At 42.5% G+C, this 27,041-nt stretch overlaps 1 protein-coding gene across 2 annotated transcripts in view; it reads right to left on the reverse strand.

Moving 5' to 3' along the window:
* LOC134358453 (A disintegrin and metalloproteinase with thrombospondin motifs 14) overlaps positions 1-12,407 on the reverse strand; it is a 242,619-nt gene extending 230,212 nt beyond the window's left edge. For both annotated transcript variants that reach the window (XM_063070692.1, XM_063070691.1), the window contains exons 1-2: positions 11,870-12,407; positions 11,314-11,681 (exon numbers count right to left, since the gene is read on the reverse strand). In XM_063070692.1, coding sequence (XP_062926762.1) covers positions 11,314-11,681; positions 11,870-11,945 — 444 coding nt within the window. In that variant the 5' untranslated portion in view covers positions 11,946-12,407. The remainder of the gene's footprint in view (positions 1-11,313; positions 11,682-11,869) is intronic.
* Positions 12,408-27,041: the final 14,634 nt, after the last annotated feature.

Raw genomic sequence — 27,041 nt, forward strand, 5'->3', positions numbered from 1 at the left:
GCAAGGTGGAACCTAATTCTTTTTCTTGGTCTCAGTTCAAGGATTGAATCTATTAAAATGAATATACTGCCCAGACTACTATATCTCTTTCAGACCCTACCAATAGAGATTAACCAAAATCAATTCAATCAATGGAACAAGATGCTATCAAGATATATATGGCAAGGTAAAAGGCCTAGGGTTTGTCTCAAAACTTTGCAATTAGCCAAGGAGAAGCGGGGATGGGGCTTACCTTCTCTTAGAGATTATTATTTTGCAGCACAGTTGAGAGCCGTGATATGCTGGTGCAACCCATCATATGATGCTCAATGGAAAAACATTGAGGAGAGGATACTTTCCATCCCCATACAGGCAATTTTGGCTGATAACACCCTACAAAGTTACATAAATAATATTGACAACCCGTGAGTGAAATGGATTCTTAAAATATGGAAAACTATTATAAAAGAATATAAACTAGAGAGAGGCATTGCAATTCTTAAATGGTGTGCATATGACTCGGATTTTATGCCGAATAAACTGGATGCTAGATTTAAGGACTGGACAGCTAAAGGAATAACAGCTTAATGAAAGAAGGAACACTGTTCTGTTTTGAAATGCTCAAAGAGAAACACTTATTAGAAAAACAAGACTTTTACCGGTATTTACAGATGTGACAGTATGTTAATAGGACGGTTAAAAATGTAACCAAGGCAAGTACATGTCTGATAGAGAAAAGCATATAATTCAGACAACGGTAGTAAAATCATTTCAAGCATGTACAAGGTTTGTCAAATCTTAAAATACATTCAACTTCACACATTAAAACAAAATGGGAAAAGGAAGGAGAAATAATAATACCTGAGGAAGAGTGGACAATAATATGGAGGTATCAATGGAAGTGTACCAGTTCACAGAAATGGAGGGAGTTCAGGTAGAAAAACTAATGAGATATTTTATTACACCCTCTCAGAAATCCCATTATGATAATAACCCCACTGTTTGCTGGAGAAATTGTGGAAATCAAAATGCAAACCATTATCATATTTTCTGGGAATGCCCCGTTATCAAAGACTATTGCAGTGGGATACATAATGCCCTACAAGACATCTTTGAATGTGAAATACCCTTGGAGAGTAAGACCATATATTTTGGGTATATACCTCAAGAATGGTTGAAAAGAGATAAATATTTAATGAATGTACAGCTGGTGGCTGGTAAAAAGACCCTTACCGGGAAATGGTCATCACAGGAGAGCCCAACTCCAAATGTATGGATGGAAATTACAATGGACATTTACAAAATGGAGAAGGTAACAGCATCTGTTAATCTAAGTTGGAACAATTTTATTCATACTGGAAAAAATGGTTTAACTACATAACACCTCATAGGCCTGATTTTATTCTCACAAGTCAATGAATATGTTGTAAAAAAAAAGATCACTCACTCCCTACGATGTACATAGTTTTCTTCTTTCGATTGTTCTTTCTTTCCTCTCCTTTCTATAGGTGTATACCTCAGATAAATATTATGTGGAGATTTGTGACAAATATGATTATATGATATATGTACAGTAACTGAAATACATCTTATGGAAATGTTTGTTTGATGATGAAATTCAATAAAAAATTAATTACAACAAAAACGTTGCTCAGTTCTTCCAGTGCCAGTTTGATGTCTAACTGGGGTGGGATGTATACTCCGACCAGGATAATGGTAGAGAATTTCTTCAGCAGTTAGTACAAATGACAATTGACTGCCAGAAGTTCCAGATCGGGCGAGCAGAACCACTACATCTGAGCAGCACTATGTGTTAACCACTGCCTCTGCCTTTACCCAACGGTGCCGTTCGCTCTGTATAGTGGATGGTGAAACACCTGAGGCTGCAGTACAGTGCCCAGAGATTTGTGAATGAGCCTTGAATCTGAAATAGAGTAGATAACATGTTTTCACGTCTCTCTGATACAGTAACTTGCTCAAAGGTCATCTAAATGTTTAATGACTACACGGTAGCCAAGAAGATGTTAGTGTCGGGATGGACGGTGCGGGCAGAGAGTGGAGGTCTCTAGCACTACTGCTTTAGTCTTACGTGATGTCTTCCCCAGCATTCATGTTTCCTGGCACAATAGGGACCTCCTTGATGTTTCCAGGAGCTGAACTCATTCTCTGGGTGGTCTGTTCTGCTAAGTATATCTAAGATTGCTAACGCATTTAAATAGGATTATAAGTTACTGCAGTCATTGTGGCTGCAGATTTGAGAAAAAAGGTTGGAACAGGAATATTTTATTGTTCCCTTGAGAGCTGACTACAAAATATTGCCACTCCCTGGCACCATCACAAGGTCTGACGAGTCTTCGAATTCCAGCAAGCTCAATATTCATTGCACATCCCTAACTTTCCATGAGATGGTAAGAAGCCACTTACTTCAATCACTGCAATCTCTCTAGTGATGGCACTCTAATGCTGATGGACAGCGATTTCTCAAGATTTAGATCCAATGGCAAAGAAGAAATAGCAACGTTTCCAAGTCAAGACAGTGTGAGACTTGGCATGGAATCTGGTTTCCACATTTGTACAAAAGGAATTAATCAGTCAAAAAATACTAAAACAAAACCAGATTGTGTAGAATCAAGTAATGTCTCTTCAGGAAATAAATATAAAAATACCTTGGATTAACAATTGAAAATATTATTAATTCAACCTGAAGAAATAGTTACTTTACTGAGCCTTTCAGAGTGGAATTAAACATAAGAATATGATGTACAAAAATCTGGATCTTCAAGTTGTTAAAAGAAACAACTAAAGAACCTTAAACAAGAGAAAATCTGCAGATGCTGGAAATTTTGTGTTAACTAAAGTGTGTGTGTTAACTAAAGAACCTCAAGCTTGTATATTAGTAAAATCATCATCTTTGCAAATATTTACATATCGTTTAGATTGTCATTTCCACCATTTTCTTGGTTAATATTGCTCTCTACCATACATCCACATTATAGCGGATAAATCCCCAGGGCCTGGCCAAATGCATGTTCAGATCTCATGGGAAGCTAGGGAAGAAATGGAGGCCACTGCAAAGTTATTTGCTTTACCTTTAGCCACAGGTGAATTTTCAAGAGCGGAGGATAACTAATTACCACTATTTAAGGGCAGTAAAGTCAGACAAAGGAACTTCAGGCTAGTGAGTCGGACATTAGTGATGGGCAAGTTATTGGTAAATGATTGACCATCCTTAGGATTAGTAGAGCATTGCATGTGGGAATTAGTTTCACAAAGTTTTTCTGTAGAAATAAAATTGGTGTAAGGGCAGGGTAGTGTTTGTGGTCTGCTGCAAGGCATTTGATCAGTCTTGGAAAGCTAAATCACATAAGAACCTGGGAGAGTTAGCTAAGTGGGTACATAACTGGTTTTACGTACTGGAGGCCTGTGACTAGTGGTGTGCCATAGGGCTTAGTGGTGGGCCCACTGTTTAAGAATGTACAAGGCCCGGTTAGTATGTTTGCAGATGACACTAAATTAGGTGGTATCATGACAGTAGGGGTGGATATCAAAAATTACAAGATGATCTTGATGAGCCAGGTATGAGGGCTGAGGAATAGCAAATAGAGTTCAATCCAGTTAAGTATGAGGTTTTGTTTTTTTGATAAGTCAATCCTCAGTAGTATTTTTATACTGGTTGACAAGGCTCTGAGAAGTGTTGTAGAGCAGAAGAACCTATGAGTACAAATACATACTTCCCCCAAAGATGGCATCACAGGTAAACAAGATATTGAAGGTGTTCGGCTTGCTGGCCCTCATCAGTCAGGGAAAAATGCATAGAAGTTGGGATATTGCATTGCAATTGTACAAAACGTTGGCGAGGCCACAACTAGAGTACTATTGTATACGGTTTTTTTTCTTTTTTTTTGCCCTATTCTAGGAAAGACAATTAAGCTGGAAAGTGTACAAAAAGTACAAAGGTTTATGATAATGTTGCCAGGACTCAAGAGCTTGAGTTGGGTAGGCTCCAATTTTATTCATAGAAGCACAGGAGACAGAGGGATGACCTTATAGAGAGGCATGAGAGGCACAGAGAGGATGAATACACAGTCTCTTTTTCTCCCCAGGGTGGTACATAAATCAAACAAGCTACCAAAAGAAATGGTTAGGGTAGGTACAATAATAACATTCAAAAGACATTTGGAGAGGTAAAGGATTGGAAATGCTTAGGAGGATATGGGCATTTTGGTCATCATGAATAAGCTGGACTGAAGGGACTGTTTCTTCAAAGTGCACTTAATAACAAAGTATGCAAACCTTGAGATTCATCTTCTTACAAGCAGTCACAAAACAAAGAAACACAATAGAACCCATTATAAAAAAAGGCCAATCACCCAATGAGTTAAAAAACAAATCATGCAACAATAAAAACAAAAAACTAACAGATCATCAACACAGAGCCTGTTTCTCATTCTGTGTTGTATTACCCTACGACTATAGAAATAGGTACAAGAGGAAGCTTGAGTGGAAACTCCAGCAGAACAACATGAGAGAGGTCTGGAGGGGGATGAGGACCATCACTGGGTTCCGGCAAACTAGCAACAGCGGAGCTGAAGGCAGTGTGGACAGGGCCAATGAACTTAACCTGTTCTTTAACAGATTTGACATTGTGGCCCCTATCCATCCCCCACAGGAGCCATCTGTTGTCGGCCCCCAACCAACACATATTCCACTCTCCCCTCCTACCCCTCCTCACAGTCCCCCACCCTGCTCTCATGACTATACCCCTTCCCCACACGAAACCACCACAGTGGGCTTCACAGCTGAGAAGACAGCTGAAACGTCTCAACCCAAGCATGGCTGCGGGACCGGATGGTGTCAGTACCAGCGTGCTCAAAGCCTGTGCCCCTCAGCTATGTGGAGTACTTCGCCATGTATTCAACCTGAGTCTGAGGCTCTGGAGGATTCCTGTACTGTGGAAGACATCCTGCCTCGTCCCTGTGCCGAAGACGCCGTGCCCCAGCGGCCTCGATGACTACAGACCGGTGGCATTGACCTCCCACATCATGAAGACCCTGGAGAGACTTGTTCTGGAGCTGCTCCAGCCTATGGTCAGGCCACACTTAGATCCCCTCCAGTTCGCCTACCAGCCCCGACTAGGAGTTGAGGATGCCATCGTCTACCTGCTGAACCGTGTCTACGCCCACCTGGACAAGCCAGCAAGCACTGTGAGGGTCATATTTTTTGACTTCTCCAGTGCGTTCAACACCATCCGCCCTGTTCTACTGGGGGAGAAGCTGACAGCGATGCAGGTGGATGCTTCCCTGGTGTCATGGATTCTTGATTACCTGACTGGCAGACCACAGTACATGTGCTTGCAACACTGTGTGTCCAACAGAGTGATCAGCAGCACTGGGGCTCCACAGGGGACTGTCTTGTCTCCCTTTCTCTTCACCAATTACACCTCGGACTTCAACTACTGCACAGAGTCTTGTCATCTTCAGAAGTTTTCGGATGACTCTGCCATAGTTGGATGCATCAGCAAGAGAGATGAGGCTGAAGACAGGGCTTCGGTAGGAAACTTTGTCACATGGTGTGAGCACAATTATCTGCAGCTTAATGTGAAAAAGACTAAGGAGCTGGTGGTAGACCTGAGGAGAGCTAAGGTACCGGTGACCCCTGTTTCCATCCAGGGGGTCAGTGTGGACATGGTGGAGGATTACAAATACCTGGGGATACGAATTGACAATAAACTGGACTGGTCAAAGAACACTGAGGCTGTCTACAAGAAGGGTCAGCGCCGTCTCTATTTCCTGAGGAGACTGAGGTCCTTTAACATCTGCCGGACGATGCTGAGGATGTTCTAAGAGTCTGTGGTGGCCAGTGCAATCATGTTTGCTGTTGCGTGCTGGGGCAGCAGGCTGAGGGTAGCAGACACCAACAGAATCAACAAACTCATTCGTAAGGCCAGTGATGTTGTGGAGATGGAACTGGACTCTCTCACAGTGGTGTCTGAAAAGAGGATGCTGTCTAAGTTGCATGCCATCTTGGACAATGTCTCCCATCCACTACATAATGTACTGGGTGGGCACAGGAGTACATTCAGCCAGAGACTCATTCCACCGAGATGCAACACAGAGCGTCATAGGAAGTCATTCCTGCCTGTGGCTATCAAACTTTACAACTCCTCCCTTGGAGGGTCAGACACCCTGAGCCAATAGGCTAGTCTGGACTTATTTCATAATTTACTGGCAGAACTTACATATTACTATTTAACTATTTATGGTTTTATTACTATTTATTATTTATGGTGCAACTGTAACGAAAACTAACTTCCCCCGGGATCAATAAAGTAGGACTATGACTAAAGGTGGCATTGCATTATAGATATTTTAAAGATCTAAAATTATCAATGACAGATACAAAACTCCATGTCTTATTATTTTAAGCTCACAACTACTGTAGGCTTATTAAAATATAATGAATAAAGAAAGCAGCACGACATCAAACGTTCCTTCCTTGAAGACAAAGAGGAAGTAAAATTTGTTTCCGATCATTACTAATTCAGTACTTAAACTTTGATTGGAGACTTGGCATATGGCCATATCAGAAATGGGCACCTTGTTCACTTTCCAGAAGTACTGCCAACAGGCTCCCTAAATCACTCCCTCTTTTCACCGCTGATCCATTTTAAATGGTAATATGCTATTACAGTGAGGTTGTAAATGCTTAAAGCAGTTCTTACACTTCCTCATCCAAGTTATTTTTATAAAAAAACAACAAAGAGCAGGGGGGTCCCAGTACAGATCCCTGCAGCTCACCACAGGTCACTGACCTCCAGGCGGGAGAATGGGGTTGAGAGGGATAAAATTCAGCCATGATGACAAAGCAGACTCAGTGGGCCAAATGGCCTAATTCTGTTCCTATGTTATATAGCCTCTTCTATCACCAACTGGTCCTACCTTTACTCTAGTCATCCTCCTGATCTTCACATATGTGTCAAGTGCCTTGGGGTTTTCTTTATCTTACTCACAAGGCCTCTCCTTCCTCCTTCTTGATCTCCTAAGTCTGTTCTTTAGCCTCTTCCTGATTACCTTGTAACTCTCTAGAGTCCAGTCTGATCCTCGCCTCCTAAACCTTAATTAAGCTTCCTTCTTCCTCTTACATATGCATTTAGACAAGTGGAAGATAAAGTTTAAAGATTAGCTTTATTTGTCACATGTACATTGAAACATAACGGTGAGATGCATCATTTCCACCAGATCAGCAAGGACTTGCTAGGCAGTCTGCAAGGGTTGCCATGCTTCCAGCACCAACATAGCATGCCCACGACATCCTAGCTCTAACCATAAGTCTTTAGAATGTGGGAGGAAACCCATGCGGTCATAGGGAGAATGTACAAACTTCTTACAGAGAGTGATGGGAATTAAACCCCAATCTCACAGCTGGTGCTGTAAAGTGATGCACTAACTGCTACACTACACTGTTGTCCCACAAGTAGTGGAATGCACCTTTTGAACTAATTTTTCTCATCTACAATGACTGAATCTATCTTCACATCCATGTTTAACTTGGGGCACTGATTCAAAATTATTCCACTCTCTCCATACAGCAGAGGCCAGAATTTAGGGCCATAATCCCACGATGAAGGGGAATTTCTTGAGATTTTAGTCCTCAATGATCATAAGAAAATAATAAAACTTGAATTTAATGGAAAGGAATTAATGAACTTGACCATTTGTTGATAAGACGCTTATGAGAAGAGATGTGATAAATCTTGATGGGAGAAGAAGCTTGAAAGCCAGAAGAAATTTAGAAATAACACTGGAAACAGAAAGAATGCAGGAAAATAGTGACTCAATGAAATTAAAAACAGTGAGGGAAACAGACCTGGAGAATTTTAAGACACATAGGAAATTAAGGTTCAGCAACTTTAAACAACCATTTGGTTTAAATGAAGAACTGGGAAAATAAATTTAATCAGGATAAGTAAAACATTAAATAATTTAATAGCAAGTGTACATTAAATCCCCCATTTATCTGTGCTCAACTTATCTGTTAAAGGAGTTAATCTAATAAATAGAGCCATGCAATAGACTTCAGAATGAATATTCTCCATCACATGGGAACTGCAGAACATTACACATGAACAGGAAAACCTCAAATCCAGGAGGTCTGGAATGTGAACAATAGCTCATATCACGACTATCCATCAGTACAGCTGTATGTCTCCACAGACAGTATGTTTCAGCAGGTTTTGCACCCAAAGCTCAAACACTGCAAGCAGAGAGAGAATGAGTAACTGCTAGGCAGACAAATAAAAGCAGACAGGTTATTCAGACACATACTTCCAACAAAGGAACTTTTGACCCGAAATGTTAACTCTTTCTATTGATATTGCCACACGTGTAGAGCATTCCTAGCATCTTCTGTTTATATTCTAGACGTCCAGCATCTGCAATGTACTTTTGTTTGTTTTGGGCATTTAGGATATCCACCAAGGATCACCTTCTCTTCCTCCTCACCAATTAGTATTCAATTCAATATATGCTGGGAGAAGAATTTGTTCAGTGGGCAGGCAAAGCCAAGAATATAGTAGTACATTATTGTGGTGGGGGGGTGGAGAGAAGGGGGGTGTTCTGGTGAAAGGGGGGAGGTTCTGGTGGAGAGGAGGAGTGGGGGAGGTGGGGGGTGGGAGGGGGTTCTGGCGGAGACAGGGGTTGGGAGGGGGTTCTGGTGGAGACGGGGGGGTTGGGAGGGAGTTCTGGCGAAGATGCGGGGGGTGGGAGGGGGTTCTGGCGGAGACGGGGGTTGCGAGGGGGTTCTGGTGGAGGGGTGGGAGGGGGTTCTGGTGGAGACGGGAGGGTTCTGGCAGAGACGGGGGGGAGAGGTTCTGGTGGAGACGGGGGGGAGGTTCTGGTGGAGACGGGGGGGAGGTTCTCACGGAGGGGTGGGAGGGGGTTCTGGTGGAGACGGGAGGTTCTGGCAGAGACGGGGGTGGGAGGTTCTGGCAGAGACGGGGGGGGAGGTTCTGGCGGAGACGGTGGGGGGAGGTTCTGGCGGAGACGGATTGGGGGTTCTGTGGAGGGGGAGGGGGGAGAAGGAGACAGACTTAATGATGCCAAGTTCTTGAGGCATCATGTATTGACGTTGGGGAAGCTAATGCCTAAGTAAGAGTCGGCTGAGTTTACAACACTCTGCAGCTTTTTCCGATGCTCTGCATTGATGCCTCCATCCCAGAGGGTGATGTAACCAGTCAAAATGCTCTTCATAGTATATCTGTAGATGTTTGCTAGACCTTGGTTACAAACAAAATCTCCTCAAACTCGTAATGAATATATCTGTTGGTATGCCTTCTTCAAAATGTTATTAATACAGAATATTTAGTCTAGGATAAATCTTCAGTTAACCAAAACCTAGGAACTTGTAGCTGCTCACTCTTCCCACAGCTGACCCCTCTTTCAGGATTGATACGTGTTCTGACTTTCCCCTTGTGAAATTGATAAACCGTTCCTTTGTCTGACTGATGCTGGTTACTGTTGTGGCTCACTCCTGTATGCCTCCTCATTACCATCTGAGATTCTGCCAACAACAGTTGTATCATTGGTGAATTTGTAGATGCTATTTGAGTTGTCTAGCCACACAGTCTTAAGTGTAGAGACAGAAGAGCAGTGGGCAAAACAGTATTCTTGAGGTGTGCCTGTGTTCATTATTAGCAAGAGGAGATATTATTTCTGATCGAGGATGACTGGATATCCTGATAAGTAAGTCAAGGATCCAGTTGCAGAGGAAGGTACAGAGGCCAGTTTTTGAAGCTTGTTGATTAGTACTGAGGGGATGATGGTGTTGAATGCTGACTGTAATTAACAAACGAGAGTGTGAGGTAGCTATTGCTGTTCCTCAGGTGATCTAAATCTTAGTGAAGAGCCAATAAGATAGCATCCACTGTAGACCTGCTGTGGAGATAGGCAAATTTTAGTGGGTCCAGGTCTTCGCTTTGGCAGGAGTTAATTCTCACCATGACCAACCTCTCAAAGCACTGCATCACTGTAAGTATGAAAGCTACCGGACAATAGTCATTGAGGCAGCTTGCCCTGGTCCTCCTCCTCTGATTGATGCACTTTTGAAGCAAGTGGGAAACTCTGAATGCAGAATTGAGAGATTGAGGATGTCCTTGAACACTCCACTCAATTGGTTGACACAGGTTTTGAGTGCCCTGCAGATCCACCATCAGAGCCTGACGTCCAGTGAAGGTTCACCCTCTTGAAAGACTGAAAGATGATCGCATGGTCACAGTGGGCCTAACCTGCCTTAAATTTATCATAGTTTAATACATTAAAACCAAAAGACAAATTTACATTAATAGCAATCTGATTTAATGAACTTTCTCAGTAAACACAACGCTGGTCTATTTAACGCCAAACGGTTATTATAGTTAACCAAATCCACCTCTATTTCTGTGCTTCATCTTGTCCTTGGTGGGTGAATTCGCTTTCTAAAATCCGACCTTAAAAGCTGTCATTCCTGTTGAAATGTTACAATAGCTCTAGCGACTCGCCCAAACTTTACGACGGCTCAATCACAACATATCCATGACGAGCGGGATGAGGAATAACAAGGCACAACCTAATCACTAACTCACTATATTTTATTTGTGAATTACCCGCAGCTCCACAATACTGGGCCCAAAAACACTGAACATAAATGGCCATTCCACAAATAAACAATTTTTCAAAAAAAAAGTCGATTTCCTAATGGGATTTTTCCAAAACTAAAAGCCCGCTCGCTTTCCCAGACGGTGTCTGAGTACACGGAGTAAAAGCCAATCCGGAAAGGAAGATGAAGGTCAATGTCTCAATCACCCTGACATCTCACCAATCAGAACAACACAAGGAAGGGCGGAAAAACTGAAACCTTCAACATGAAAGAATGCCGGTACTAGTACAATATGAAACCGATATTCAGCGAATTCTGCTATTTCTGTCCTTAGTGCAAAATACAATACAAAATGACAAACTTAAGCTGGTATGTTAAAAATGTCATTTGAGAATATACTTCAAATCACTCTTGCCAAATGATCCGAATATACTCAGTAAACTTAACCCAATATTACAACTCGCTTGTGTCTAACCTACAAATGATGATTATGGTCGCAGATCTCGATTAAAAAAAACTCACATAACTTTTAAAAGAGAATTGCCGAAATGTTCCTGAACAAGGTTACTGAAAGATTTTTACAAGATTTTTTTTGCTGCAACTTTGATTGGAATGTCCCAAAAATCTTCAATTATTAATCGCATTAATTAATAATCAGTACATTCCCCAGTATCGTGCATGTATCTACTTTTCCACACTCACCAAACCATCGCAATTGCTTAGTGCCACGGTTGCTCCTGGTATGTCAGTAATATCCCCAGAAAACACGCAGTCTCCCTGGATAGGTTCGGTAACCAGGTGCCGAAAATCTTCCTGCCATTCCGCCGTGGCACCGGGAGCAACCAGCTTGCTGTTGTGTTTCAGCCGCAAATGTAATTCTCTGCCAAAAATGGTGACGTTGAAGTAGAGTCCCCGTTCTGTGCTCTGATGTGGGCTACTCCGTGCAACGCGCCGCCCAGACCGAAGCTCACCGTGGCCAGTCGAAACAATGTGTGAAATATACCGACCCCGGTCATCGGTACTAAACGGCACCACCAGCCCGTAATCAGTAAGCTTCCCGAAAAGCACGCCTGTGGAAAAAATAAATAGTTGCTACTTCCATACATCTGCAAAATAGCATTTGTCTGTTGGCTCCGAATTTAAGCCACAAGTTACAGTAAGAGAACTACCGGTGCCGTTCCGATCAAATATTATTTGCTGAAAATGCTTACATCTAATACATGTTATTCATAAAGAACGTTATCTTTGAAATGCTTACCTTCTGTTCCTGCTGCGTGAAGTTTGTGTTTTAATAACAACGGAATAAAAGAAAGCAATATGTAAACATATTCCATATCGCCTATCTTGAATGGAAGCAAACAAATCTGGGGGGGAAAACTCCGTGCAAACTCCCGATTCCACTTCTTGTGCGGTGGAACTGCAATGCAAAGGGTATTGCTCGCACGCTCTGTTCCGACTGACAGGCTGCATACAAACGATGCACTATTTTTGGCCTTCGATGAACTGTTCTTTAGTTTGGGGGCAACCGATCCCTTTTATCAAAGCCCTTGGAGGCAGGAGCAGTTGAAACATCGGCTTCTGGAAATGCAGTGACGCCATATGATTGGCAGATCACGCGTCAACCGCACAGATTATCCCGGAGCCACTGCTGATGAATTTGCATGAGCATCGCAGTATCACTGCCAGCAACTCACCTGAGTTTAACTAGTCCGACTTTCTTCCCCATTCCTATATTGAACTCAATCAACGCTATATTATGAAATGTTCTGTCCTCCCCCCACCCCAAACATATTTTCTTATTTATCCACCCTCAACTGACGGGAACGTAGATGTTCATTCACTGCACCAGTTGTTAAGACATGTCCTAAATAAGTGACATTTAAGTGTATAATTTCAGATAAAAATCTGTCAAATACGGGAATTTGTATTGCAAATTTCGAAAAATGTGACGAACGAATGCCAGGCGTTGTTGACCGAGCCAAAACTACACACAGAGCGAGAAAAAAGGTCACTGAATCAAATGCTATTATCTCTTCAATAACTTTGTTGTCCTAACTGCATTCACAGCTGATAATAACAGCACACATCCCTGTGGTAAAAAGCAGCTTCAGATTTGTCAGAAGAGAGATCCACATAAATACTTGCTTCATTTCCTTCAGGCATCTCTTCCTAAAAACATGGCATTTTTTTTCAAAACTTAGTTCATGGGAATGTTCTACTGAAGCTCTCGCTAAACCGACAAACGTGGCGCCAGCCCGCAGGCGCTCATCGCTTTTGGACTCCTGGCACATGCGCTCTCCCGAGGCTTCGCTCGCGGTGGTGATGGTCGCGTTTCACGGCGCAGCCGTAGAACTTCAACTCCCGTCCTCACGGGCGGCGGGCGCACCTTCGCCCCCTCAGGACAGGTTTGAATGCGTCCCGCGTAACGTTGATGTTTTAACCGAAGGTAAGTTAAACCGGGTTTTGTCCATATTTCTAACAGGATATTTTTAAACCCCAAAATGTATAGTACACAACAGGCTATTCGGACAGGTTAATTTGATCCGTGTTATACGGTGAAGAGCTAGCTGTTTCTTGGCTTCGTATTTGTCCATTTTACGGCTTGAAAATATCGAAGCTCACTTCCAATGATAATGAGTTCCACTCAGTGTGTAAAGAGTTGTTCTATTTTCTCTGGATTCATTAGTCACTAATTGGTAATTGGAATTGGTTTATTATAAGCACCGAGGTACAACGAAAAGTTCATACAGATAAATTCATTAAACGGTGCATGGAGGTACTTCAAGGTAAAACGATAGCAGGATGGAGGATGAAGTGCAACAGCTACAGAGAAAATGCAATGTAGGTAGACAATGAGCTGCAAGATCATACATAACGAGATAGATGAGGTCAAGAGTCAATTTTGTCGTTTAAGAGAACCATTCAATAGTCTTATAACTTGAGTGGACAGCCTGGTAGTACATATGCTCAGTGGCCACTTTATTAGGTACACTGTTCACCTACTTGTTAATACAGATATCTAATCAGCCAGTCATGTGGCAGCAACTCAATGCATAAAAACAGTAGACATGGTCAAGAGGTTCACTTGTTCAGTCCAGACATCAGAGCAAGGGGGAAGTATGATCTAAGTGATTTTGGTGCCAGATGGAGTAGTTTGAGTTTCTCAGAAACTGCTGATCTCCTGAGATTTTCACACACAGCAATTTCTAGAGTTTAGAGAATGATGTGAAAAGAAAACAGTCCAGGGAGTGGCATTTCTGTGGGTGAAAATGCCTTGTTAATGAGAGAGGTCAGAGGAGAATGGCCAGACTGGTTCAAGCTGACGGGAAAGCAATGTAACTCAAATAACCACACATTACAACAGTAGCGTGCAGGAGAACATCTCAGGACACACAACATGTTGAACCTTGGAGTTTGTTCGTGGACTACAGCAGCAGAAGACCATGTATATACTCTCAGTAGCCACTTTATTAGGAAGAGGAGGTGCCTAACAAAGCGACTACTGAGTGTATTTTCAGGATTTTGAATCTTCTGTCTGATGAGAGAGAGAATGTGTGGGGTGGGTGGAGTCTCTGGTTTTGCTGTTGCCTCATTGAGGTAATCAGAAGCACTGTATAGACAAACTTGTAGATGGATCTAGAGCAGAACCCAGTCTCATAGTCATGAGTGTACAGGAAATAGAGTAGTAGGTGGCTGAGGATATAGCCTTGTGGGTCACCAGTGCTCAAAATCAGGTTTAATATCACTGGCATATGTCATGAAATTTGTCGTTTTATAGCAGCAGTACATTGTGCAATACTGTAGTGTTCATGGGTTCATGTCTTCAGACTCTTGTACCTCTTCCTTGAAAATAGCAATGAGAAGAGGGCATGATCTAGGTGATGGGGGTCCCTGATGATGGATGCCATCTTTTTGAGGCATCACCTTTTGAAGATGTCCTTGATGTTGCGGGGCTAGTGCCCCATGATGGAGCTGGCGGAGATTAGAACTTCTGCAGCTTTTTCCAATCCTGTGCAGTGGCACTTCTATACACAACAGTGACGCAACCAGTTAGAATGCTGTCCGTGTGGCATCTGTAGTAATTCGTGAGTGTCCATCTGGGACCAAAATCACTTGGATATTTCCCACTCATTCTGATGACTGGACTGAACATGAGAGGGCACAGTTTTAAGGTGCTTGGAAGCAGGTACAGAGGAGATATCAGGGGTAAGTTTTTTTTTACACAGAGAGTGGTGAGTGCATGGAATGAACTGCCGCGCGACAGCGGTGGAGGTAGATATGATAGGGTCTTTTAAGAGGCTCCTAGACAGGTATATGGAGCTCAGAAAAATAGAGGGCTATGGGTAACCCTAGGTAATTTCTCAGGTGAGGACATGTTTGGCACAGCTTTGTGGGCCGAAGGGCCTGTATTGTGCTGTAGGTTTTCTATGTTCTATGTTTGTTTGTTATTGGTGATTTACCAAGTCTCCTCAAACTCTTGAAGAAATATAGCTGATGTTATCCCCTCTCTGTCATTGTGTCAGTATGTTTGACCCGGGATAGATTTTCAGAGATGTTGGCACCCAGGAACTTGAAACTACTCACACTTTCCACTGCTGATGCCTCAAAGTACACTGATATGTGTTCCCTCCACTGACCTTTCCTGAACCGTACAATCAATTCCTTGCTCTTACTGAAGTTGAGTGGAAGGTTGTTGTGAAACCACTGATCTATCTCGCACTTGTATGCCTCCCCTTCATCATTTGAAATTCTGCCAACAATAGTTGTGTTGTCAGCAAATTTATACATGCTGTTTGAGCTGTACCTCGTCACACATTCATGGGTGTAGAGAGAGTACAGCAGTAGGCTAAGCACACGTCCTTGGGGTGGCAGCCTGACATAGGTGTTACTATTATTTAGGTAATCCAAGGCCAAGTGGAGAGCCCGTGAGATTTTATCTACAGTAGACTTAGTGTGGCGATAGACAAATTGCAGCAGGTCCAGGTCCTGCTTAGGCAAGAGCTGATTCTAACCATAACCAACCTCTGAAAGCACTTTATCACAGTAGATGTGAGTGCCACTGGGCGATAGTTATTGAGGCAGGTCACCCTGCTGTTGGGCACTGGTATGATTGACACCCTTTTGAAGTAGATGGGAACCTCCTCATGGTCCCCTTCTGAACACAATATTTAACTTCTTGGTTTGTTGGCGTTGAGCAAGAGGTTGGTAAGTGCTACCACATGGCAATCAATGAGACACATCATGGTGCTATTCTTGAGTACTGGTACTGTGGATGCTGTTTTGAAGTGGTTGGGAACCTCAGACTATAGAGGCGAGAGATTAAAGATGTCCTTGTATACACTGGCCAGTTGCTCTGTACAAATCTTCAGCATTCAGTCTAGGGACATTAGCTGGGCCGTGCACTTTTCGTGAGTTTACCCTCTTGAAGAACGCTCTGATATTGGGTTTCGAGATTGATATCAAAGGGTCTAGCCTGTCCAAATCTTTCCTCATTAGGTCAACAGAGCGGTTAGCAGCAGGAACCTGTATTCAATTGCTTCTTTGGCTGCTGTAATTACAAAGTTGGCATATCTTCCTTATGACCTTGAGGGTTTCCACTCATTGGTCAAGTTTCCTCTTGCATCCTGCAGATATAATGGCAGACAAGCTGGTCACAGTAATTTATCTCTTAGTGTAGCTAAGTAGTTAGAAAGGGGAATTTGATGGATATTTGTGAGACAGTAAGTTGCAGAGCCACGTAAAATATATGAGGAGGAGTAGGAATGGTAGAATAATTCTATTGATAGTTAACAGGGGCTAGATGGGCTAAATTATTTTTATATGTTATAATAAATAAACAACCACCTGCCCATTTTAGATATCATTTTAGAAAGTCTTATCCCAACTGTGTTTGCATCCTTAAGATAAATAATCAGTTTTGTATAGCAATATGTTTTTTCTACCAAAATAGACAATTACACATTTTCCCACATTATACTTGGTGGTGTTTACACTCACTTTACCTACCTAGTGTCAATGCAAGTGAGACTACGCCTGCGGCAACTCAAAGCCACAGGTCCCAAGGAGAAGAAACACTGGAAGACATTCTCCTCACGACCTACTTTTCAAGCCTAGTACACAGTGGAGGTGTGAAATCACTTCGGCCCACTGGAAAGGGGGGGAAGGAAGAGACTGCCACCGACCGCTATCAACGGCTCATAGACGCACACACAGATGCAACAAAGAGCTTGCCTCCAGTGAATTGAATCAAGAAGAGTCGGATCTCGAAACATCCTGACATCGTCGCAGCAAGAAGTGTGGTCAATGCTTGTCATGCCGAACTTAGAAGGAGCGAAACGGAAGAGCTAAGAGACAAGTTCAAGACAGCAAAGAAGAATCTCTTTGCCACCGATGACCGACTGAAGGAAGAGGAACTAGCTGAGAGGATTAGAGAGATAGAAGCTGCTAATGAAGACATGCAGCATGGAGAAGCATGGCGCCTAGTCAATGAGATCAGTAGACGGATGAAGTCCCCATCAGGTCAAATAAGTGGTAAAACAGCAGAGGACCATGTCCAGACATGGTTTACCCACTTTAAGAACCCGCTGGGAAGCCCTCCAACGAAGAAGAAGAAGAGGACATACCCACTATGCAAGTCGACATCGATGACAGGCCATTCACCTTTGAGGAACTGAAGAAGGCCAAATATGCACTCAAACAGGGCAGGAGCACTGGACCAGATAGGATACCACCAGATGTCCTGAAGAACTGCGACCTGGACGGCATCCTGCTGGACATATGTAATACGGCACTGATAAAAGGCAGCAAACCAGAACAGTGGTCATTCTCAAACATTATCCCAGTCCCCAAGTCTGGATCCCTCATAAAGACAGGTAACTAACGCGGTATCAGCTTGACCTGCATCTTAGCAAAGTTATACAATTGGATAATCTTGAACAGGATTTGCACCGCCGTTGACCCCAAGCTAAGATTCAATCAGAATGGTTTTCGGCAGAAGCACACAACAGTAAGGCAAATACTTGCTCTCTGTAGGATCATCGACGAAGTCAAGAAGAACAACCTACCAGCTGTGCTTACTTACATCAATTTTTGCAAAGCTTTTGACTCCATTCACCGACGTAAATGCTGAAGATCCTGAAAGCTTACAGAATGCCAGAACATCTACTGAGAGCAATAGAGTCCAGCTATACCAAAACCATGGCGAAAGTTGTATCACCAGATGGAGAAACAGCAGTGTTCAAGCTCCTAGCTGGTGTGCTGCAAGGAGACACTCTGGCACCCTACATCTTTATAATCGTCCTTGATTATGTTCTACATCAAGCCACCAAAGATCATGACAAGCTTGGTTTTACCATAAAGCCAGGGCGAACCAAAAGGGTCAGACCAGTTACGCTCACAGATCTCGATTTTGCAGATGACATAGTCCTGCTCTCTGACCAGATGGAGGAAGCACAGCAGCTAATGACAAAAGTGGAAATTGAGTGCAATAAAGTTGGACTTCACCTAAACGCTAAAAAGAGTACATAGTGTTTAACTGCGACGAAGGTACTCTCGAGACCGTAGAGAATGATACCATTAAGAAAGTCTTTGACTACAAGTACCTCGGGTTAAGAATGATGAGTTCGGAGAAGGACATAAAGATATGGAAGGCGCTATGGAGGCCTATGAACGACATGAAGGAAATCTGGAAGTCGAACCTGACCAGAAGGCTTAAAAAGAGGATTTTCATAGCAGTCATAGAGTTCATTCTCATGTACGAATGCGAGACGTAGACACTCACCAAGACAATGCGGAAGTCTCTAGATGGTTGCTATACACGAATGCTCTTGACGTGAGTTGGCAACAGCACATGACGAACGTCGAGCTCTGTAACAACCAACCGATGCTCAGCACTAAAATCGAGACAAGAAAACTGCAACTAGCGGGACACTGTCTACGCCACCCCGAGCTACCTGCCAGCCTAGTTATCATATGGGAGCCCAAGCATGGGAAGATGAACCCTGGGCGCCCTCCCAAGACTATGGTCAACACGCTCCTAGAAGACAGCGGCACGGCTAATGTAGATGAACTGAACACACTGATGAGGGAGAGGGAGAAGTGTAGAGTCTGTTACCATGCCCGACGCCGGCCCCCTTGGCCTGAGTCGACGTAGTAGTAGTAGTTACCTACCCAAGTTGCTCTGCAGCCTTCAGATCCTATTTCCATAGGGTGGCACAGTGCAGCTGTTCCACTGTTCCAGCAAATCAGAATCGACTCTGACTTCTCGCACTTGTCCATATGTTTTTCTTCCTTTATTCCAAAAATGTGTTGGTTGGCAGGTTAATGGGCAACTGTAACTTATTCCTTGTTTAGGCGGCTAGGATGCTCAGAGCAGATTTAATAGGAACATGTGAAAGTAAAGGTCACAAAGAAATAAGTAGTGGAATGGATTGTTCTAAGAGCTAGCATAAACTTACTGGGCCAAATAGCTTCCTACTCTTCTGAAAGGATTCCTCTTTGCAGCTTAGTAACTATCTTTGTGTCAACAACAAACTTAGAGTCATCGAGCATAACAAGAGAGAAACTGGCCCTTCGGCCCAACTAGTATGTGCCAACTGTTCTTCTGGCTGGTTCCATCAACCCTCATCTGGAATGTAGCACTCCATTCCCCCCACCCCATCCATTTACTTACATAAATTTCTCTTAAATGTAACAATTGAACCTGCATCCTCCACTTCTGCCAGCTGCTTGTTCCACACTCGCGCTACTCTCTGAAGAAGTTCTCCCTCAGGTTCTTAATTATTTCACCTTTCAACCTTAACCTATGACCTCTAGTTCTACTCTCACCCAGCCTTGCTGGAATAAGCTTGCTTGCATTAACCCCATCTACACCCCTTATTTTGTATACTTCTATCAAATCTCCCCTCATTCTCCTATGCTCAGTGAATAAAGTCCTAACCTATTCAACTTTTCCCTATAAGTCAGCTCTTCAAGCACCAGCAACATCCTTGTAAATTTTGTCTGTTCTCTTTCGAACTATCTAGCATCTTTTCTGTAGCTAGGTGGCCAAAACTTCACATAATACTTTAAATTAGGCCTGACTAATGTCTTATACAACTTCAACATAACATCCCAACTCCGATATTACTTTAATTTTTGAAGGCCAATGTGCCAAAGCTCACTTTATGACCCTATGTACCTGTAATCAAAAATAATTTTGTTTCTGTCACAAAATATTGAATAAGGTGAGAGGAAGTTAGAAATAATATGGCAGGTAAATCTTGCCAATAATTAGAAGGGAGCTTTTTTTTTGCTGACTGGGTTAATCAAAAGTATTTGTGAGATTGAAAGGCATGCTTCTGAAGCTCCTTGCAATGACAATATTAGTTGCTGATTTAATAGCACTGAAGCTGCACTTATTCTCTAGATAAACACGTTCAAGCAAGTACTTGCAGTTTTTTAAGAAAGGCCAATATGAATGCCGAGCCAGCAACACCAAGGGGAGAAATTCCACCACAGTTGTTGTAATTGCTTGATTTCCAAGTAAAAAGCAAAGTCAATATGTCAGTAAAAAGTTATTTTTGCTAATGTGGAGACTATTGCACACAGTGAAATGAAATTGACCAACTTTCCAATAGTTTTTCTTTGCTGGTTCATGAAGAATGTGAATCGGCCATCATTCTAAGAAAGCTGCATTTAACACCGAAGGTTTCAGTCTTTTTCTTACCCATGTTGAATAATATCTAGACCATAAGAGCACTTGGACTCTTAAGAGTGTAAGACATTGGAGCAAAATTAGTCCATTCAGCCCATTGAGTCGACTTTGCCACTCCATTATGCCTGGTTTATTATCCCTCTCAACCTCATTCCCCTGTCTTCTCCACATAATCCTGCATGCCCTGACTAATTAGAACCCACCAACCTCTGCTTTAAATATATCCAGTGACGACCTCCAGAACAGTCTGTGGCAATAAACTCCATAGCCTCTCTACCATCTCTGATTTAAAAAAACTTCTCACCTTTGTTCTAAATGGATGTCTTTGTATTCTGAGGGAGTGTCCTCTGAACCTAGACTCCACCACTATAGGAAATATCCACTCTATCTAGGCCTTTCCGTATCTGATATGTATCTATAAGATTACCACCCCCCCCTTCTAAATTTCAGCAAGAACAGGACCAGAGCCTCAAACACTCCTTAGACATTAGCCATTTCATTCACGGAATCATTCTCATGAATCTCCTCTGGACCATTTCCAAGGTTGCCACATCTTTTCTTAGATAAGGGGCCCAAAACTGCTCTTATTACTCCAAATATAGTTTGACCAATGCCTTATAAAGCCTCAGCATTACATCCTTGCTTTTATATTCAAGTCCTCTTGAAATGAATGCTAATATTGCATTCATGAAAAGAGGTGGACCCAACATCAGCCCCTGAGAATCACCACTAGTTACTGGCAGCTAACCTTTAGGCTCCTTATTCCCATTCTTTGCTTCCTGCCGGTCAGCCAATTTTTATTCCGTGCCTGTATCTTTCCTATAATACCATGGGCTCTTGTTAAGCAGCTTCATGTGCAGCACCTTATCAAAGGCCTTGTCAAAATCTAAGTACACAACATCCACTGACTATCTTTTGTCTCTTCTGCTTGTTATTTCCTCAAAGAATTTCTGATAGATTCGTCAGACTAGATTTCCTCTTAAGGAATCATGCTGACTTAGGCCTATTTTATCATGCACTTCCAAGTACCCTGAAGCCTGATCCTTACTAATCAACTCCAACATCTTCCCAACCACTGAAGTCAGGCTATCTGGCCTATAATTTCCTTTCTTCTGCTCCCCCCCTCCCTTCTTAAAGAGAGGAGTGACTTTTGCAATTTTCCAGTTCTCAGGAACCATTCCAGAATCTAGTGATTCTTGAAAGATCATTACTAATGTCTCCACAATCTCTTCAACTGCCTCTTTCAGAACCCTGGGGTATAGTCCATCTAGTCCAGGTGAGTTACCCACCTTCAGACCTTTCAGCTTTCTAAGCACCTTCTCTTTAGTGATAGCAACTACAATCACTTCTCGAATATCTGGCGTGCTGCTAGTGCCTCCCACAGTGAAGACTTGCACAAAATACTTATTAAGTTCCTCCACCGTTTCTTTGTTACCCATTACTACCTCCCTGGTGTCACTTTCCAGCGGTTCATTATCCAAGCTCTCCTCTTTACATATCTGAAAAAAAACTTTTGGTATCTATTTTTGTATTATTGGCTAGCTTACCTTCATATTTCACCTTTTCTCTCCTTATGGCTTTTTAGTTGCCTTCTGTTGGTTTTTGAAAGCTTACAAATACTCTAAATTTCCATTAATTGTTACTATAATATACGCCTTCTCTTATGCTTTTATTCTGTCTTTGACTTCTCAGCCACGTTTGCTTCATCATCCCTTTTGAATACTTCTTTATATTTGGCATGTATCTGTCCTATACATTCTAAGTTGCTCCCAGAACCTTTAGCCATTGCTGTTCTGCCATTGTCCCTACTCGTATTCCCTTCCAATCAACTTAGGTCATCTCCACTCTCTTGCCTCTGTAATTCCCTTTATTCCACTGTAATACTGATACATCTGACTTTAGCTTCTTTTTCTGTCTCAAACTTACGAGCGAATTCCGTCATATTATGATAACTGCTTCCTAAGAGTTCCTTTAACTTCAGCTCCCTAATCAAATCTGTTTCATTACAAAACACCCAATCCAGAATTGCCTTTCCCCTAGTAGGCTGAACCATAAGCTGCTCTAAAAAGCCATCTCAACAAAAGAAAATCTGCAGATGCTGGAAATCCAAGAAACACACACAAAATGTTGGAGGATCTCAGAAGGTCAGACAGCATCTATGGAAAAGAGTACAGTTGACGTTTCAGGCCAAGACCCTTCAGCAGGACTACAGCCATCTCAAAAGCATTCTACAAATTCCATCTCTTTCAATCTAGCAACCAACCTGATTTTCCCAATCTACCTGCATATTGAAATCACCCGTGACCATGGTAACATTGTCCTTTTTACAGTGCCCTTTCTATCTCCCATTGTAAATTGTCCTCCACATCCTGTTCCGAGGCTTGTACAAAATTCCCATCAGTGTCTTTTACCCTTGCAATTTCATAACTCTGCCCACAAGGATTCTATTCTGATCCCATGTCACTTCTTTCTAATTTAGATCATAATCTCTGAAAAGCCTATTTAGTGAAGGAGTCTATCTTAAATTTGCAGCAAAGATAGAATGTGATGATGTGGTCCATTGTTTGATCCAGGTTACAGCATTGACAGACAGAGCAGGATTTGATTTGTGAGATCCTGTTTAGAACGAACTGTGTTGTTTGAAACTGGTGAAACCTAGAGAGCCTTAACAAAAAAAAAGTGTTTAGGCATATCTGGCAGGTCAGGCTGCATCAGTGAGAAGAGAAACAGAATCACTATTTCAAGTAGTGGCTTTCAGGATTGAATGAATTTCTTATTTCAGTAAGTGTTTATGGTCCAAGCTTTATTCCATTCATTGTTACTGTTAAAATTGATGAGGTGTGGGTAGGATGAGAAAGGGTTTCTTATTGTAGTTAACTAAAAAGTCACCAAATTACAACTAATTAAATAAGGTTGTGAAGTAACAATCCAGTGATTATTATCTTTTTGGCTCTGAATTTAGCTTAGTCCCTAGGTGCTCAAAGTCCCTCAGTAGAACCTCTTCCCCTGTTCTTCTTACGTCACTGGTACCCACATGGACCATGACAAACTTGGCTGGAGTTTGGAAGAATGAAGATGGATCTTATTGACCCTACCAAATATTGAAAGACCTGGATAGAGTGGTTATGCAGAGGTTGTTTCTGATGGTGGGAAAGTCTAGGGGCAGATGACACAGTTTAAGAATAGAAGAATGTGGCTTCAGAACAGAGATGAGGAAGAATTTCTTTAGCCAGACGGTGGTAAATTTGTGGAATTCATTGCCACAGATGGTTAAGCCATTGGGTATATTTAAAGCAGAGGTTGATAGGTTCTTTATTAGTAAGGGCGTGAAAGGTTACATGGAGAAGGCAGGAGAATGAGGTTGAGAGGGGAAAATAACTCACAATCGAATGGCAGAGCAGACTCGCTAGACCTAATTATGCTTCCATGTGTTCTGGTTCCTTGAAACCATGTGGAAAGCTTTGAAGATAAGGTGGTCAGAGAATCTCGATGGATTGGGAAGTACAGGTTATTGATGGTTTACACAATCTTTCTGTGTATTGTAGCATCTTGACAGCATTATTGAAGAGTACCATTGAGTTGGAATCTGCATTGAGTTTTAAGTGATCTGCCGAACTGTATGTAACTGAGATTTATGCAGTGTCTCGTTGACCAAACTGGACTGTGCTACTGGTGGTAGAGTATGTGGGAATGAGAATGGAATCCTGTAGTTATCATCTTTGGTATTCCCTTCGGATGAAGGATAAGTTTCACTCCTGCGTAGTGGAGATCGCAGAAGGGACCAAGGGAAAATGAGTGCTCTTCCACAGATGTGGCAGGTGGTGGCTGATGTAGTGAGGATTGTTCTGGAGTGTTCTGCTACTTCAAGGGGTTTTGTTTGCTCCCAAAGCATGGACTCAAGATGCTTGATACTACTCTGAATGCTCTTTTTCTCACTTTTGCGAGTCATAGCCCAGAGTCCAAGGAATCAATGGGAATAGTGCATTTCTTCATGCATTCTTTGAGCAAATCCTTGAACCTTTTTCCATGTTTGACTAGTAATCTGTTCTCAAGACAGATTGCCTGAATTCCCACGTTATTGTAATAAAGTGATACCTGCATAGTTGGGTTTGTCCTGAAGATTCTGACATTCTAGGTCCTAAACTTCACCAAGTGAGTGGAGCAGAGTTCTGGTTTATTTTAATATTGGTGTAGCCACAGCACAACAAAGTCAGAATCGGGTTTAATATCACTGGCATGTGTCGTGAAATTTGTTGTTTTGGTTTCGTAGTACATTTCAATACATAATAGTTATGAAGAAGCTATGAATTAAAATAAGTGTATATTTAAAAATTAAATTAAATACATTCTGCAAAAAGGAGGAAAAGAATAGGTGTCTTCCTGGATTCATTGTCCATTCAGAAATCTTACGGCGGATGGGAAGAAGCTGTTCCTAAAAATTTGAGTACATGTCTTCAGGCTCCTGTACCTCCTATTTGATGGTAGCAATGAGGTGGGCATATCCTGAGTGATGGGAGTCCTTAATGATGGATCCCACCGTTTCGAGGCATCGCCTTTTGAGGATGTCCTCGATGCTGGGAGGCTGGTGCCCATGATGGAACAGGCTGAGTTTACAACTTTCTGCAGCTTTTTATGATCCTGTGCAGTGGCTCCTCCCATACAGACAGTGATGCAACCAGTTAGAATGATGTCCACAGTAGATCTGTAGAAATTTGCAACAGTAATTGGTGACCAAACTCCTAATGAAATATAGCCACTGTTGTGCCTTCTTTGTAAGTGTGTCAATGTGTTGGATGCACGATAGACCTTCAGAGATTTTGACACCCAGAAACTTGAAATTGCTCACCCTTTCCATTGCTGATGCCTCGATGAAGACTGGTATGTATTCCCTCGACTTCCCCTTACTGAAGTCCACAATTAACTCCTTGGTCTTACTGATGATGAGTGCAAGGTTGTTGTTGCAACTCCAGTCAAACTATTGCTCTATCTTACTCCTGTGTGCTTCCTCATCACTATCCAAAGTCCTACCAACAACAGTTATGCCATCAGCAAATTTGTGATGGTGTTTGAGCTGTGCCTAGCCACACAGTCGTGAGTGTAGAAAGCGTAGAGCGGTGGGCTAGGCACGCATTCTTGAGGTGTGCCAGTGTTAGTTGTCAGAGAAGAGGAGATGTTATTTCTATCCATACAGACTGGGGTCTCCTGGTGAGGGAGGTACAGAGTCCAGATTTTGGAGCTTGTGGATTAGAACTGAGGGGATTTTTGTGTTGAATACTGAACTGTAGTCAATAAGTAGCAGCCTGACATGAGTATTACCTTACTTTTGTCGAGGCCGAGTGGAGAGCCAGTGAGATTGCATCTGTCGTAGATCTATTGTGGCGATAGGCACATTGCAGTAGGTCCTGGTTCTTGCTTAGGCAGGAGTTGAATCCAGCCATGACCAACCCCCAAAGCACTTTATCACAGTAGATGAGTGCCATTGGGCGATAGTCCTTGAGGCAGCTCACCCTGTTCTTTGTAGAACATAGACTTCACAGAGCAAAGTCTTGATATGGTGACATAAATAAACAAATTCTGCTCTATGCCTATTGATGTTCACACGTTAGTGGTACACACGTATTGTCTCTGTGAGTTCTCATTCCATTGATTCAAGATTCCTTAACCTTTTTGGAGTACTCCATCTCTATTTTAAGTGATCATGAACCAGAGCCCCAAGTATTTGGCAAAGTCACTTGTATATGAACAGACTTGTGGTATCAAGTCCAGCCTAATGCCAGGTTTTGAGCCAAGACCTTGGTTTTAACACACACCCAATCATGTCCCCAAATTTGGAAATCTAATTAGGTTTATAAATAGAATAATGAATACCAGGAAAAAGTTACAGTCTGGAACTTAATTGGTAAGATTATGTGTGCAGCCAGAGTTGGAGGTCAGGTAACGACTCAGCGTGTGCTGGACCTTGAGGTTGGGATCATATTTTCATTATCTTTGTTCTTTTACCTCTGCAGGGTCATGCTGATTCTGAACACTTAGTCTCGCTCTTAAATGCTTTCTTCTTATCAAATGTTGTCTTCCTTCCTAGCAGCTGCTTGCCATCTGCTTCTTCCAGGTCTTGCCTTCATCATCCTCATTATGTGCCATGTCATATGTCATAAGTGATCATAGTCTCATGACCATGATTGTTCTTGGCAAATTTTTTTACAGAAGTGGTTTGCCATTGCCACCTTCTGGGCGGTGTCTTTACAAGACTGGTGAGCCCAGCCATGCATGATCAATTCACTTCAGAGACTGCCTGGCATCAGAGGTTGCGTAACCAGGATTTGTGATATGCACCAGCTGTTCATACAAACATCCACCATCTGCTCCTATGCTTCATGAGACCCTGATCAGGGGGCTAAGCAGGTGCTACACCTTACTCAAGGGTGACCTGCAGTCTAATGGAGGGAAAGAGCACCTTGTACCTCCTTTGGTAGAGACGTATCTCCACCCTGCCACCCAGGTCCTGTTTTAGACCATTGAAATCTACCTTCTCCCACTTTAGCACTATGACTTAAGAGTAACTTTTTTTGTAACTACCTTAAAACTTACCAGTTATGATCATTATTCTCAAAGGTTTCTTCCACAGGCACTTCAACCTTACCTATGTAATTAGGTGTGCCACAGCAGCGTAGCCGTTATCTCAATGCTATTACAGCTGGGGGCGTCGGAGTTCAATTCCAACATCGTCTGTGAAGTG

The sequence above is a fragment of the Mobula hypostoma genome, chromosome 18, assembly GCF_963921235.1.
Source record: "Mobula hypostoma chromosome 18, sMobHyp1.1, whole genome shotgun sequence".
Classification (NCBI taxonomy): domain Eukaryota; kingdom Metazoa; phylum Chordata; class Chondrichthyes; order Myliobatiformes; family Myliobatidae; genus Mobula; species Mobula hypostoma.